Source organism: Poeciliopsis prolifica, unplaced genomic scaffold (genome assembly GCF_027474105.1).
Source record: "Poeciliopsis prolifica strain line A6 unplaced genomic scaffold, Auburn_PproV2 SCAFFOLD042, whole genome shotgun sequence".
Taxonomy (NCBI): Eukaryota; Metazoa; Chordata; class Actinopteri; order Cyprinodontiformes; family Poeciliidae; genus Poeciliopsis; species Poeciliopsis prolifica.
Window position 1 is genome coordinate 3,159,436 of NW_026562417.1, and position 17,403 is coordinate 3,176,838.

The 17,403-nt window shown below is 40.7% G+C and overlaps 1 protein-coding gene across 2 annotated transcripts in view; it reads right to left on the reverse strand.

The window, feature by feature from the left end:
- arid2 (AT rich interactive domain 2 (ARID, RFX-like)) overlaps positions 1–17,403 on the reverse strand; it is a 32,381-nt gene extending 14,978 nt beyond the window's left edge. The window contains exons 1-4 of one of the 2 annotated variants that reach the window (XM_055055433.1): positions 16,888–17,403; positions 16,671–16,764; positions 15,574–15,671; positions 3,682–3,815 (exon numbers count right to left, since the gene is read on the reverse strand). In XM_055055433.1, the coding sequence (XP_054911408.1) occupies positions 3,682–3,815; positions 15,574–15,671; positions 16,671–16,764; positions 16,888–16,979 (418 nt within the window). In that variant the 5' untranslated portion in view covers positions 16,980–17,403. Of the gene's footprint in view, positions 1–3,681; positions 3,816–15,573; positions 15,672–15,776; positions 16,276–16,670; positions 16,765–16,887 lie in introns of those variants that run through there. The other variant, XM_055055434.1, reaches the window with a different exon arrangement.

The following is a 17,403-nucleotide window of genomic DNA, read 5'->3' on the forward strand; positions in this document are numbered from 1 at the left end:
TAAAATGTTTTGTGCTCACAGATATTGTTCAGGTCAGTTTCTCCTACATTAGCAAGAGATATGACACAACTTCAGTCTGGGAGAAACCGCTTCATTTCATCACTTCCACACCTCTTCCTGCCTTATCTCTAAACACAACCTTCCTCCGGGGTTTTATCTTCAAAAAAAGAAATCTGCTTTTTTTTTGTCAGCTCAGCTCAGAAAACCTTCCAACAGCAATCAGGTTTTATAGACCGCATTTGCAGAACCAAGCATCATGAACCAAACACAATTTACAAGGTTTGCAGAAAGATCTGTAAACTCCTGGGAGACATAAAACTACAAATAGGTCTTTACACAAATTGTAGCAGTTAAATGAATACCTAACAAACTTTGCAGAGCATGGGAACTTGTTGTCATCTGAAGGGAATGAAAATACCCACGAGGCTGCGTTCAGTCTCCATGGTAACCAGCTGCACTGGATGATGGTAGTAGACTACTACTAATCACTTGTTTGTTTTTTTTACAAATGGATGCACACATGACAATGATGATGTTGTCGCCGACTCAGCACTTTGTTGACTGTGCACCTAACAAGATTAAGAGGCAGTTGCTATAGAGATGGCCAAAATGAAATCGGCAAACTGCAAAAATAAAGACGATTTTGTGAAACACAACTTTGCAGTCTAATCGTTGACTATTTTAAATGACAGTACCGACTGCAATCAACCCTCGTTTGATCATAACTTTTCTTCTAAAAAAAACCAAAAACAACTTGTTCAGCTCGGAAAGGAAAAATCTGATCTGGAGTTCTCCAAGGTTCAGCGCTAGGACCACAACTTTTTGTCTTGTACATTAAAGAGATTTGTGAAGTCCATATAATGTTATAATTAATCCAAAGATGCTAAAAAAATTTGTTCTTGAAACAATTTTAAAGGCATCATAGAAACTATGGTTTGTCATGTCAAACTGGATGAGCAGTTTAAATACAACGAATCTTCAATAAGCTGGGATGAAAACGTATAGAACAATAATCATCTAATGGAAAAAAATAGATGAAGTTACATTTTTAGGGCTTGCTGCTGATCACAAAGAACTGGAAAGCTCAAAATACATAAAATGTTTTAGAACTATCAAAACCCCACGCACTATATTATTTATTCATTGCTACATATCTGACGCTGAATTCATGTACAGCTTCTTTCTTCCTTTGTCTCTTTCTTTCTCTGATTAAATGATTGAAACAAAAAGCACAAAAACATGTGCATTTCAGTGCATGTAGTAAAACTGGAACAGTATTGAATGAGTGAGTGGGGGAAAAAAACGGTCTAAAATAAATCAATTCAAAACAATATGTTGTTTGCAACTTATATTGTGAATTTAATGCATATGGCCGTGAAAATATATTTTATAACTGGTGCATAGTAAATGTTGAAAGAGAATGCGTTTATGAATCAATGACGAAGTTTGAATAAAGTTTTGCTTCATTTTCATCAGTCAGTTATTAATCTTTGTGTGGCTGCTGACTGGTTTAAAGATTTAAAGACTAAAGCTGCTGGTCTAATAATTAGAACAATGTGCTATAGTGAAAACTATGACTAGAATGTGTTTCTACATTTTCAATAAACTGCGTTTCGCACAGCGGTCGTGTTTTGGAGTCGATTAGCTAAGCAGAAAAGAGAGAAAGAGAGAGAGAAATAAAAAGAAAGAGAGAAAGAGAGAAGGAAAGAGATAAAGACAGAAAGAAAGACAGGAAGGAAGAAGGAAAGAAAGAAGCAAGGCTCAGACTAAAAAGGCTGAAGACTAATCTGAACCGAGGTGGAAAGAAAACCAACAAGTGCGTCCTTCTTCCCTTCATCAATAACCGCTGTCAGGAAAGTCAATTATCTGAGAGCGCAGCCCCACCGGCCGACACTACAACCCTGTGTGGCGATGGGACAGCTCGCATTCACAGAACCGGAGCCCAGATAAGGAACACAGAACCGCCGGCTTCAGCGGACTCTACACCGACGTCCAGCTTTAAATCCTCTGAGCTGGTTTTTCCTCATGAAAAACAGCTGCACTCTTGCTGGAGAAAACGGACACTTGATGCATTCATGTGGTGAGGGGAGAGCGTTAGAGAGGGTGTCCTGATAACCTTGGTGAAAACACAGCGGTACGGCGAAGAGAAGTGAACGAATCGGTGCTGGAAAAGTGAATGACAAACAGGAGAATAGAATGTTTTTAAAACAGATGGTGAAGTACTTTTATTTTCTGCTGTAAATGCAATGCGATTCCACACTTAGAAATTGAGCTTCATGTCAGTACTGACTAAATATCTGAACAATAACGAATTTCAATATTGGAATGATGAGAGCATTCCTAAGGCAAATTAAAATGGTTTGTGTGTTCTGCTAAAATGACACCACAGAGACATTTGTATGTGTTATTCAGACTACTAATGCAAAAATGCAGTATTTTATTTATTCTAAATGACAATTCTAACAGTACTGACGTAGCAGCGTGTTTTTGTTCCAGCCAACAGATTCAGAGCTAATTACAGTGCATTTATACGAGGTTATGACGTGTTGAGTGGCATCGACTGGTCAATCAAACAACCAGCAGCCGAAATCAGACAATCTTCCCCTAAAATGATTGGATTCTCCAACTTTTAAGCTGCGTGAATTCATCAAAATCCTCAACAATGTCACGTTTCTCTCTCTTAAGCTTCTGCGGTCTATTGTCTTCCATTGGACTGCAGAACTAACCTAATACGTGTCAGAAATTCAAAAAACCCGATCCATTTCAGATTCATGAACGCGCCACTCCAAAGTGTTACCAGGCAATACTGTCCGGTGCGATTTCATCACTTTCTCAGGTCTAAAAATGAGCCGTTTGCCACAAGATATCAACTTATGGATTGAGTCAGAGTTGACTTCAGTTGCGTCACCGGTAGTGGAGGATGTGGTTGTTGGAAATGCTGGCAAAGATCAAGGAGTTAAGTTAATCTAAATTATTTTAAGATTGTTTTGGGACCAAAACTGCAACATCCGTTACATTTTCACTGCACTGTATCAAATGAACCAAACACTTTGAAAACTCCAAATAAATCAGGTCTTATTAAATGAGTCTTTACTTCACAGCCACTATGGGACAGTTTACAAAAGATTGTCATTATTTTTACTTTATTTTCAATTAATTTATTGAAAATCTGGAATAGTTTTTTGTGTCATTGCTGACCGATTTGGGTCATTTGCTTTATAATGACAGATTTACATCTGTGTCTTTCTGTATTCTACTTACAAAAAACTAGGGGGCCATAAATCAAATCTGGGCTGGACAAATTTCCAAATCCACTTCAAAGCTCAAAAATGACATTTATGCGTCTTTTCCTACAGTAAAAATTAGCACCCTGCAATTAAAGAAAGCTCCTTTGGGATCTGCAAGTGTATGAAAAATCAGTTCAGAGCAGATTAAAAATACTGAAGCTTAGACCGTTTATGCTGAGGGGACAATATTTCGAAACACGTGATTTGAGAAGAGAGCTTTGATGTTTTCTAAATTAAATGAATGATAATAATTTTAAAAATCCGACATGAAATGAGAGCGCCTGAGCCGTAGTTATAGAGTTACAGCAAATGGGAATCTCCCAGATATAAAACTGGGGCTGCTGGGGCTCAGGAGGACGGTGAGGAAATGACAGACAGGGGGCGCTCTGCTTACCTGATACAACGTGCTGCTGGTAGTTGTAGGAGCTGGGGATTGCACCGACTGGAAGGAAGGCTTTGGGATTCCCCGGCTGCGCCTCTTCATCGTCCTCGCCGAAGTGGTGGACCTTCTCGTACTTCTCCAGGTAACTGTGCCAGAGGAAGAGAGACCCGTCAGAGGAGAGCTAAGTGGAGCACGGTCAACCTCCCAGTGTTCAGCTTCAATTGAAACACTTCCTGTTGAATCAAAAGTAATAATATGCAGAATAGGAATGTGTGGTCAATCCTAGTTTCTTTATGGTCGTCTCTGCTTTGGTTTAAAGGTGCAGTATGTGTTTTCTCTCCAAATAGTGCCTTTTTATAGCACAATCAAGTAACTGTCAGAAGTTACTATAAAAATATTGTAGAGATCTTAAATATGACTTGAAAATTATGACTTGGAATTTAACGCCTTGAAACAGTGACTGTCTCTTTAAGAAGCGTCTGCTCTTTCTGAAGCTCCACCTTCAGGAAGTCAACATGACTCCTCTAATATCCCTTTGACAAAGGGTTCACCAGTGTCGCACTCATATATTGCCTTCAGCAGATGCACAGTTCCAACAGGTGTTTGCTAATTGCTGCTGGCTAGTCTGAAGGAGTGGAGTGGTTAAGTCGTAGGGGAGGGGAAACTTTGAAACTGCACCTCGAAGGCGGAGCTTGGTGCATCCAGGTGTTGTGCACAGCTGAATGGTTGCTATAGGAGATAAAAGGATTTCTCAAACATGCATAAAATTGTGAAGGCAACACTCCAGATATGATTTTTATAAGGAAACAACATATGTGTAAAAAAAAAAAAACAAAGTTAATCTTACATGATTCTGCCCCTTTAACAATGTTTGCTGAAACATTAGCTCAGCTCTTACTTCAAGAATTGTTAGCAGCAGGTCCCTCCCTTCACACTGCGCCGTCTGAACCAGATTCACATGCTTCTCGTTTCAACCCTGAGTAGCTGCTGGACCCCAAAGACGTTTCTCTTTTAGTTCTGACAGCAACTGAAAGCAGCTTGTCAAGATTCAATTCAACTCGCATTCAAAGAAGAACAACTTAAAATGCTTAACTGAAAGTGTTTTTTGTTGAAAAAAACACTTTCCAGGACTTCTTCTGAAACGACAGGACTTCTGCAGTCAGTCGAGGGTTTTTGATCTACCTTCTCAAGAATCTAATTCTAATTAGATTAAAATGAGTTCCGATTGATTAGTAACATTTGCCTAAACCCTCTTTTGGTATTGTAATGCAGCCGCTGGTCATCTTTAAGCAGAGCCAGAGATCACAATGGAACCTGAAAGAGAAACCTGCCCAAACAGAATCCGGTGCAAAACACAACTGATGCATTTCTGTTTCGAAACAAACACTTGATTAACTTTTCAGTTATCACTTTAACAGTGCTGCATGGCAGAGCAGTGTCAGCTTCTCAACCAAATATTACAGATTTGCTACAAAAGCAATGATATTATGTCAGAAAAGCAGAGGACATCTTTTTTTTTCTAATTCAACAAGTGATTTGTTATGTTTTATGAGCATGTTTAATCTTAATACTGTCAGAAAACCACCACTTTCAAGTAAGGATTCAATACAACTGACACAAAACAATGTTAAATTTTTTTTATCTTTTTAATATAGTACATTGTAGCCATCTATGTTATGACTGTTTTGACAGAAGAGAAAAATTCTTTAAGCACATTGCCGCTAAACATGCTTAAAGACTGTCTCAATTAACAGTTAATTGAGAGTAAATTAAAGCCACCTTTAAAGGAATGCAAATGTTAACTTTCTAAGGTCACACACAATATTACGCTTAATAATACAAAAAGGTTGTTTAAAAAAAAAAAAAAAAAAAACGACGGTCCATTCAGATGTTTGCCAGTAAGGACTTCACAGTACAATTCAATAGTACAACAGTCAGAAGAAGGACAAAACAGATTCTAGGCATTAAAACCAAACAAACAGCCATTGATGAAATGGTTAACTTCATTTCATAGCTAGTTAACTTTAGATTAACTTCGATCTCGAACCAATGTTCAAGATCTGATTAAGAGCTCCCAAAAATCGGCGCCGATTTCTTTAATTTTGGTTGAAACATAAATATGAAACCAATCTCATCTATTCTACAAAGATTTGAAAATCAGCCAATGTCTCCTTTTGCTCTGCTGTGAAAGACGGCTGATTAACAGACCCACCTGCCAGGTCACTGCTGCCAACTTGTTCTTTTGAACAATCTGTGATCAGCCATGAAACTGCAATTGGTGCCCCGAAAAACATGTCAACTTCAGCCCTAGCTTCCAGAAATGGTTCGGAATTAAAATGTATGAAACCGGTTCATGGCGACATGTAAAGAACCGGGACATCATTTCAAACTCCAACCAGCAGAGGCCGAACCAACTTTTTCTAGTTCAGGTAATAAACAACCAGAGTTGGATTCCAAATAACCTAATGTGTGACTTCATCACCGACCAGAGTCGGGCTGAACATCAAGCAAGATAACAGTCGTCCATACTGTCCAACACCACCTAAACAAGTTTCCTCCTCATTTTCCCCAGGTGTTCTTATGCTCCATCTGGTTCTATTCCCACATCCCTGCTGCTGCCAAACTGATCACATCTCTGCTTTTAATGCAGAGTCTGGTCTCACTCTGCTGGTTTAACAGGCAGCTGCTGCTCCTAAAGCCAAGCTGGGATTCTCTTCAACAGAACCACCGAAGTCGCAGATCTTTGTGACATTTCGGTCACAATCACAGTTACCGCAACGCTGAAAAAGCCCGAGATAAATACGAGTTCCCTCTCGGCGAAAGGAAAATGTTTCTCCAAGAACATTGTGCGATTTGATAAATACCTGGTAGCGATGAACACACACACACACACACACACACAAAAAAAATATTTAAAAAAAACCCTGGGCAGTGTGGCAGAGAGTCACCGAACGGGTGCCTGCCTCTGAATTAGGCCCCCGCTTGTTCACCGAGGTAATCCCCCGCTCGGCACGCTGGACTATAAATACACTCTGCCATCATTTGGAAAGAGAGTGAGAGAGAGAGAGGAGGGAGGGAGAGAGCTAGGGCTGACTGCATCGTCATCAACCGCTGTCTGAGATAAAAGCAGGGTGGGGGACGGGATGGGGGGTGGGAGGCTTGTTGAGTGCAGCTGCACGTGACGGCACTTCCCCTTCTCCTCCTTTCTCCTCTCCCCCTACATGCAGCAGCCTCTTCCTGCGGGAGAGACGTCTACCAACCGACAGAGAGCACAAACCGCCAGCGTTTGCATGAATTTCACTACAACCGTTCAGGAGAGAGTGAACCAGAGATGGAGCTGTACCGACGTTCTCTGCCCTCTCCCTCCAGCCGATGCAGAGCGCGATACTGCGCCTGTCAGGGCCGTTACTTACACACATCTGGACCGCAGAGGAAGAGGAATCCTCTGGCTTTCATTCCTGCCAACAGCCCAGATGCCCTCACTGTGAAATATGGAGAAGTAGAAAAAGAGCGGTTTGCCCCCTGCTGGACATGGACGCACACCTTGGTGTATGTTTTTTTAAGCAGGCTCGAAAAAGTGTTCATAGAACCATCTTAATGTCTCTACAACGCAGAGTGAGACTGGATCAGAGATGCAGCGATCCATTATCAATATCTGTACAGATATTGAAAAGAATTGTAGATCATTTATGAGTGACAAAGTGCCTGATCCATAAGAGCAGATCTATTCAGTAAATTCTATGCTTTTAGAATTTATTTTACATTGTACTCATAATTTCTCGTTGCACTTTCTGAACCATTTGAAATGTTTGCTGCAGTTTACTTTTTAGATGTTTGACCAAAGTAGTCCACCTGTTTTTGGCAGTAGATGCATTTTCATGACAAATGTGCAAAAGACGTCAATATTCTGCTAATGTCGTAAAAAAAAAAAAAAAAACATTTCAACTGCGGTGTTTCCATTAAAGAAGGAATTAAAAGTACATGACGGAGTTTGCTCAGGCAGTAAGTCAATAAAAAACAAATATGTCCAAAAAGTCCAGACAAATAGAGGCTGGAAAACACACTTGTCAAACAACATGGAAGAGAAGAACATTCCAAAAAACTCAAAAAACTTGAAGTGAGCAAATCAATTTATCATGCCATTATGATGCTGCCACGCTTCCATAAAGGTCAGATTATGGACAGCACAAATAAGAGATGGATTAATAACCTGAAAGGATTTTAGAATGAGCACCCAACACAACATCCATGTTTTTGGACTTCTGCAATGAACATGAAAAAGTGGAACAAAGTTACTGATCCCATGCGGGAGTTTCATTTTCTGTTACTTTTTTTTTTCAGGCGTACTTGTGACGTAATATTTGCTTTTCCAAATCAGAGTGGAGTAAATCGAGTGCAACATGGAGAGAAAGTCCTCAAAAAAATCCATATTCTCCAAAACAAAAACAAAAAGAAAGTTAAACCTCTGAAAATTTGAACTGTCCTGCTGTGAGTAACTATGTTGCTTATCAAGTGATGAAACAGGAACTCTGCGTTCACCTGGGAACAGTTTCCAGAGCAAAACTTTTCCTCGTCTCCCAGGAAAAGTCGGACAAATCGTCCCAATGGTGCTTTTCTCATGTCTTGCCATGAGAATTCCAGACAATCTGCAGCGCACGCTGTGAAACGTGGAGGAGATGAGAGGAGTGAAAGGAGCATGGAGAGAGCAGAACGTGTACCGATTTTCTGAAAACGAGCTGCTCGCCGCCGGAAGTTGTGGAGGAACAAATGTTTTCAGGTAGAAAAAGGTTCAAATCGAGTGACAATTAAACATTTCCTCCACTCTTTTTAACACCAAACACAATGCAGGCTGATTTTTGATGCTGGGAGCATCCTTCTGTGCATAATTCATCCAATGCTGAATCTCATTTTTCCACATTATAATTTCTCTTCTGCAGACGAGAAGTGCTCAGGGTTTCCCCCAGTGTGTTATAAGCCTGGTGGGCCACCAGGCTTTACTTGTGCCTCCACCAGGCTAAGCATTGCTTATTGTTTTTAAGTCTCTTTAAAAATGTAGTACTTTATAGTTGGTATCCAATCTTTTAATAACACATAATTATCAAGTGATATTTTCAAATTTCCTGTCAACTTTAAAAAAATTTTAACTGAAAAACACAATGGACCGGTGGAAGAATGACTGCCTTAGAGCCTGACCACCAGGCAGAGCAAATTTTCTGGGGCGAAACCTTGCAGCTTAAATCAAACAGCCACACCTAACAAAATTAACCATAATTATGCAATTTTTCAAGGAATGCACAATAGTTCAGCATTAGCCTAATAAAGTGATATGGACACACAGAGTCAGACAAAAACAGATGGAAATAGAAAAAGATACAGAGAGATATAGATATAAATATGAATAGAGTTAGATATCAGCTCTCAACCCTAACAGCAATATTAATATCAGTCCAAAACAAAAAAGTACATTAAAGAACATCCAGGTCGTTGATGTATCTATGAATGGAAAATAAAGTGGAATTTATTTAAATGGTGTACTGAAATGAATAAATAAAGGGAGGAAAAATGAGTTTGAAATATGCGACCTGGTGATCATGGTTTAAGAATTCAACATTGATAGAACTGAGTAAAGACCAAATAAAGGAAAGGACATCCAGTGACGCACTCATATTGTTTCCCAGATTATATGTATTATTTCAGCAAGTTCTAAGCCTACTTTTCATGAAGCCCTCATCTCTGAATCAAGTGTGTTGTTTTTAAATTGTCTGAGGTAATGCTCTAATTTTAAATGTCCTGCTTTCATTACCTGTAAGTGGAGAAATCATCATAATTAACAGAAATGGAATTTCAAACATCCTTCTGTGCATAATTCAGCTACAAAACGTGTTCAATTTTGTGACAAAGTTCCTGAAATAAATGGACTTTTCAATCATATCCTAATTTATTGAATTAGTACATCAGTTATAATCTTACATTTCTGTTGGATTCAAAATTCTTTTAAGACAAACTTATTGTGGCATGTAGGCCTGTGACAGTAAGTTCAACCGGATCATAAACTGCCCCAGAATTTATTGCGATGAATGATAACATTGTCGTTTTGAGACTATTTTCAAGAAATTTATTGATAGTGGCATAAGAATGCAAGGTGAAAGACTAACCGATTTTTCACACAAGAGCGCTTATCTGACATATCTAGGAGAAAAGAACATTTTTTATGATTCTTCACTAAATAGTGACAGTCAAATGGCTACAAACTTCTGGATGGAAATGGAACGTCATCATCGACGGAGGAGGCTGTCTGCAGGAAGGTTGTTCCATAAAAACAAAAACCACACGGGGCACATGGAGGGAGTGATTCTATCAAAGCATAGGATAACATTTTAACTAATGGCTGGAGTAGATCAAGAGAAATATTGTGGAAATTATTAATCTTTTGCCGTTTTGTTTTTTTAAATAAATTGTCAACTAATTTAATAATCGATTGTCAACTGGAGAATGCGTTCAAAAATGGCAATTTACAAAAAAGGACACTCGGCAGTAGTTAAGCCTAAACTATAAAATATATTACACTTAAGATAAAAAAATGTCTGTAATTATGTTTTACCCAAAAACATCTCAAGTGGTTAAGTTTTGGCTTCACCAGGTTCAAATGATGAAAAAAATAAAAGTCAGGCAGAAGCATTTCACATGTTGATGCTGGAACTTTTCATTGTAGCTGCAGATCCCTCCTCTGCACCAAAATGATCATATGTTCGCTACAGAAATGCTACACTGTTCCATATAATGCTACAGCGTTCCAATAAAGGGTTTATTTTCATATTTAAAAAGGAATTGAACTGCTTATTTTCATCTTGGTAAGTATTTCTGACATTGTAGAAAAAGAGGCTGAAGTGGTCAAATGAAATATCTGCAGAATGTGAACATTTTGTATCCGATTTAATGGTCAGAATAACAGATTACAAAAATTATCGCGATCCCTGCACACCGGCAGATTAGAGCAGAAAATCTGAATTGTTTTGACACAAAAATTAATTCTGAATTAAATCGTAAAAGTCATATTCTGCTGCTGTCCCATTGGAGAAAGACGATTCTACGCAGTGGAAGAAACATGAATTGTGCCTATTATTATTATTATTGCTATTATCAGTCATATCAGTGCTGACTACCAGCATCAGGGATTCGTTTTCAGGCCTGACATTTCTACTCCATCTGGTTCTAAACAAACAGTTATGCGGTACAACAAGCATCTGACCTCGATGGGATCAGTGAACTCAGGTGTACATTTGGACATATTTACCACGTACAGGCTTAACAACATAATGTTACTGTGTAAATACTGAGCAGACAGGGTGGGAAAGGGCAACGCGCGACCAAAATCCACACCTAGAACTGACATGGAACACATCCTTAATATCATAAAGTGCTGGAGCCAGATTGTAGCTGTGCTGTCAGGCATTAGGTAGATCTGCCCATCTGCTTGTTAGCAAGGAAGCTGAGAGAAGAAGATTAGGCTATCAGTGGTGCCCCACACTGCTAGAGGGCAGGTCGAATTACAGACGGACCAAAAACACCAAGTCTCCAGAGCCTTCAGATCTTATCGCTGATAACAAGTTTGCTTTACAGTCAGTGAGGAGGAGGAAAAGGGAAGCATATCTGTCACAAAACAAAAAAACAACAATAAAAATTAGTCACCAACTGGCCACCTCTGGAGCCTTAGCTAGGAGTTCAAAACCACAGCTGAAGGAAGGCAGGTTGAAAGGCTGCTCCAGATGTTTCCAGAGGTGCAGGAGAGTCCAGCAGCAGAAACAAGAAGCGGGGAAACCGCAGCAGGCCGTGTGAAAATCCACACACACTGAACTCATCCAGGATGTTGAAGTTCAGCGCCGGCTTTTCTGGGTCCTCACACACTCCTCCACTCAATTAGGGACGCGCCGATCCACTTTTTTCACTTCTGACATAAATGTGAGGTTTAGTATTGGTCGATACCAAACAAATGGAGAAAAACGGAGCTGAATGTACTTGAAACATCTTTTTTTTGGGTTTTTAAATGCAGACATAACTGGACTCAACTACAAATTTATTTGCTAACTCTGCCCCAGTAGCGCTCACTTAAATACACCAGTAGCATCACAGGCTCAGTCAAACATGGGAAAAACAACATAACTTCAATTTGTCCAGTCAGTCCAGTTAGGAGTACAAAAGCCAATAGAAAATAATGAAACTCACAAAAACAATAACTTAACTATTTTGATTAGACACTTTATAAAAAAAAACTGCAACAAAGTGCCATTAGTAATTATAATATACAATAAATAATAAAGCATAGAACTAGATCACTTTGATCCATCCTCATAGGACGGGAGTACTGTCATCAGTACCAGAACTAGAATTGTTTTTTCAATATTTGGGCAGATAGAGATATTAACATTGTGATATTTTGTTTCTTTTCGGAAAAATACTGTTTTTTTTTTTTATTAAACTGAATTACAACTAAAAGCTTAGAATTTTTGATAAGCAGCCAACTGCAAGATAAATATCAGAGCCCTGCTAATTAACAGGCCAACATGGACTCCTCATATGTGAGTTATTCTATAAACAAAATAGGAAAAAGGAACAATATTCTGCACAATAGGCCCTTAAAAAAAATAAAATGCTTCTGGTAGTCATTATTTTGACGTAGATTTAAACACCAAAAATGAATAATGTTATGGTATTTTATTTTATTGGACACTATTTTTAAGATGTAGACCAATTGGCCAATTTTCCAATAATAGGCAAATCAAAAAAAAAAAAAAAAAAAAAAAAAAAAAAAAAAAAAAAGATTAGATGTGAAAAAAGGTAACAAACAAGCTTTAAAGCTCAAAACATTTGCCCAAATTATTAGAACAGTGCACTACAAAGACTTAAATATGCTTCGGTGTCACTTTAAGCATTCATTCATTGTCTTCCAAGTTGTTTTGATTTTACATTAGCTCCCCGCTAACAGCAGAAGCTCCCTGCTACCAGCTGGTAGCCTCCCGCCAACTGTGGCAGCTCCGTGCTAACGGTGGGAACTCCCTGCTAATGGCGGAAGCTCTCTGCTAACGATGGCTAGCTCCCTGCTAATTATCGTTTGCTCTAGTTAGCAGTAGCTCACAAGCGTCATGATTGTTTACTTCAGGTTTATTGTGTATAAGGCCAGAAGAAAACTTTGAGGTAGTTTCCCTCAACCAGACTCTCGCCAGACTCCATGACCTTGACTTCTCGTGCGTTCTCAGTAGGCTGGGGTAGACTATGATCTACGGCCCCAGCATGCATTGCGCAGACATAGAAAATGGAAAAAAGGGGCGACCTTCAAAAAAAACAATACAGTTTTTGAAATACTTCTGAGTTTGTACACGTCACAAACTACTACTTTGAAATTATTAAGAAAAAATAAAACATATTTTGTCAAATATGTTCCACTAGTCATATAAACATTTAAAACTCTTGTTGATTTTATTCTATTATCATCAGAAAGGATCATCTACTTATCTGAGATTGATTTTTTGTTTTGTTTTTTAAGTTAAAAATGCTAAACGTGTTTTGATACATAAATAGAAATAATCTTTAATTTCCTCCCTGTGCAGTGGACTTAAAAACTACTTTGTCAAGGAACACATTGTTCGACTTAAACATAGCCCCAAGCATTAAAGAAAACCAAAAATCAGTATTAGCCAGAACATCTCAGCTGAGTGCATGTTTAATTATTTTACAGATGGCAGCAACAACAGGAATTAAATCATCTTTGATTCAATTTATTTGGGTAAATAGTAAAGTTATCACTATCATGTGAATCTCAAAAGGTGCATCCTGCAGAGTTTAACTGCCAGAACACGCACTGCCACAAAGCACAGTTGGTTGAAAATCCCCGGCACCGGCAGATGCCTGAAACTTTGCCACAAATAACAAAAGCATTCAAATCCTAAGAAACGCACTCTCCGGCTGACTAAGTGCACAACTCGCACCAGAATAGAACCAAACACACCGACTGAACCTTCAACAAGCTGCAGCTCAACTGAAACTTCCTAGATGTCTCTGACTCAGAGACCATGAGGGCAAACGGAGGTTAAACCGGCGGTTCTAGTCACCTGACTTGGGTACAACACTGCAGCTCAGAGGAAACGCCAAGAACACCAGGAGCCTTTCTTTTCTCACAACTCACTGCAACGGACGCATTTTTGTGTGTGTGTGTGTGCAAATGATAGGAAACAACAGCTTGCGTAGAGAATTAAATAATGCGGAATACACAGGAAATATAGGTCAGATGCTGATGCTTTGAAGGGGTAATAAAAGGAGGGAGGAAAAATGCAACAACTGGTAAGTTGTTTTCCAAAGCAGTGAATTTCATGATTGACAGATTAATGACATTCTCAATCTCTCATCTGAAACGTCTCTCATTTTGTGCATTTCATGCACACCTTCCCCACCGAGTCCTACAAAGGGGCCGGACGATGCCAAGGGCTTTGACTCAGTCGAAACAACTCAAAGCGAGTGTGAGCGGAGAGGGGAAAAAAAAAGAAGAAAGAAGTGTTCCCGGTGATGAACGCTCGCTTATTCCAGAGCTGCATTCGGATGTCGAATAAACCAGCAGTGGGAGCTTTGGCACGCCGGACCGCTGAGTGGGAAGTGTTGACCGGAGACGGTCCGATTCATTCACGACGGGAAGATCTTTGGCCAACAGATGGTCGTTCCTCTACTCGGTCGGCAAACCAAAAACTGCAGTTTTCGTTCATCGTCATCTGCCTGAGCACAACCGGACGGGGGTTAAACCTGATGTTAGCAGACATCAGGTTTCTGCAGGAACAAACGCGCTCCGTCTGTGTCAGCGGTGGGAACGCTTCCTCAACTTCCATTCTGACGCAAGACAGACGGCAGAATAACTACACTTGCAATGGACGAGCAGCATGAGCATGTTCTTCTTCTTTTTTTTCTTTTTTTTTTTAAACAGGTAATTACATCTTCTGTCAGCAACATGGGTGAGACTTCACATTAGACTGACCTGGTCAACACCCATAACATGACAACATGCATTACTTTTCTTCCCTTTAAACTTTGTGTTGATCTGTCACATGAAACCTGAATGAGATGCACATCTTGTGGTTTCCCTGAGCCAAAAGTGTGAATTCTTTTCAAAACTGAACACAGGGCTGTAAAAATATATCATCATCACAGCTTTGATACAGATGAGGACTGCTTAGAATGCCTTAAGTGTAATAAATTCACAATTTGCATGCTGTTTGATGGCTTCTCACTACTGGAGATTCTGCCCAAAATGCCAAAGGTCACAGAGTGTCAATAACAGATGAGGAATGCACTACTAATGTATCATAATACCATCAAATCTTTACACTGTGGTCTGATCTAGAGGCAGACAAGCAAACTGATGCTGGAGAGCTTCCAAATAAAACAAAAAGTTTTATCTTCTAACAGCAAAAAAACAAAAACAAAGTTAGAATACTTCTATGCAAACACCTCAGACTTTAATCCAATTACTTCCAACTAAGTGCCACTTGTTGACAGCACACAAACAGAGAGGGCCTCCTTTCTTTCACGACCACTTGGCTGTGCAATAATTATGAATGGCCACACAGGTGCAATCTCTGGTGGGCAGGTGGCAGGGGTGGGAACAGTCGTTGCAACAGAACCACAAATGCCAGCTGCTCCACTTCCACTCCTAACAGCTGCCTGAAGACTGCAAAGTGACATCTGACAAATGCACTGCAAACATGCTCAAAAAAGTAGGAGTCAGAATGCAACTTCTTGAGTCTGGGGTGCTGCTCGCTGGCAGGCTGCATCATGCCGCTCGCATCTTTACATTTGTAAACATTCCGCACATGCTAACCTGAACCCGGGGAGGAGAGAGAGCAGCTCGGCGGTCCTGCTTACCGTAGGTAGTACTGTCTTAAAGCGAATGCTGCGTTGGAGCAACTCCTCGGAAAGTTAAACTCTTCTCCGAGTTCTGCCCATTGGTTTTTGTCAGACACCTAAAAATTGAAGAAGGGAGACAAACAAACAAAAAAAAAGAAGAGGAGCTGGTTAGAGAAGAAAAGAAAAAAAAACAAGGAAGAACTTAAAGAAAGAGCGGTTACACTGAGAGCAGCGGCTCCGGCCAATATCAGCATCGTTTATCAATAACTTTCTCAAACTTCGTCGAGCAAACTAAAAGTAAATAAACCCAATAACAAGCTGAGGGTTGCTTAGTCTAAAGTGTCTTTCGTTTTGTGATGCTAAAAATGTACATTTCGGGGATTATAGGTCATTTAAACCGCCTGAATCCATTTGGGACATAAATGTTACATTTGAAGCTAGTTAGCCATGTTGCTAACAAGCTAACTTTGACTTTCCCCATTTTATTTTTGCGTTAAAACCGTTCGAGGCCAAACTGTCCAATAAGCTGTCTCGGTGCGGTTCCTAACGCATTCGCTCGCCGCGAGTCGTTTGGTCTTTGGAGTAAAGTGTCGGGAGCGTTTACTGTATCCACCGACATGGGGCCCTCTGACTGAGGCCTACAGTCTGAGCCCAGCCGTGAAACCGAAGAAAGATGGCTATGGCGAGAAGCAGAATTCAGGCTTCCCCCCTCCTCCTCCTCCTCCCGGTGTAAACTGTGTGTAAAAGCCCGGAGCGACGCGCCGTGTCCCCGCACGGTGCTCCCCCCCACCCTCCCCGCCACCCCCAGGCCGGGCTCCGTGCCGATAATCGATGGTGAACGTGCCCGCTAATTTCGAGTCGCTCCAACTGCACTCCGACTCCGCGGGCAGTGGGACTCCTCGATTCAAACCACACAACAACATAAGCCACCACATTGCATAGAGATACACGGGCAAACTAGCACAAGGCCAACATCGACCCACTAACGTCTTTCTGGGAGGTACGTGGGGGGGCGCAGGGGGGGTTACACTTGTCCCGGGTTATCCGCGCGGAGTTCTGAAGCGGTCCAGCCAGCAGCCCAGTGTGGAGAAATAACACTTTAGGTTCCCACTCACCTTAGCGAATCCACCTAAAGAGACGACTCTGATATAGAGAGCGTTCAGATCCAGCTCTTTCCCACCCACGATAGGAATCTTCTTGAACGGCGATCTGTTGGGATAACACATGAAATAAATTGACACATGCTCAAATAACACTTCTGGGCAACTCGCACGTTTGTGCAATTTGGATTGAAAGTTGTATTTCTGGCGAATAAAGGCGCCCCAATCTCACCCTCTGCTTTGGTGAAATTGCCGCAGCTCGTCCAGGAAAGCCTGTCCTTTCCTTCGCTGATCTAGGAGATTTTTCCCCGTCGAATTTGCCATTGTTTTTGCACGCAAAAACGCTCGAACCCCACTTCAGTCGCTTCCTAAGACACCAAGGATCCCATACTCCGCCGGCGCTCAGTCATTCGCCGAGCCGAGTGTTTAAAAAGTTAAAGAAATAGCTGGTAGCAAGGAGAGCGGCAGCTCGCTAATAAAGACTGATGCACACAGAGAGCAAACCCCGATACAAGCTCGGACTAAGTTCCCTCGAGCAGTCCAAAACACGGCCGATTTACCGGTAGATTAGAAGCGCCATGGCCGAAGGTGCTCAATTAGTGCTTTTGGTCGCGGCTGTGTTCGTTTGGAGTGGTTTGACAGTGTGCTACGGACGCAGCTCCGAGGCTATCGCACACACTGTAGAGCGGCAGAGGACCCAGTTCTCAGACAAAAAGATGTGAAGGCCGCGGAGCCCGGCCTGCCACGT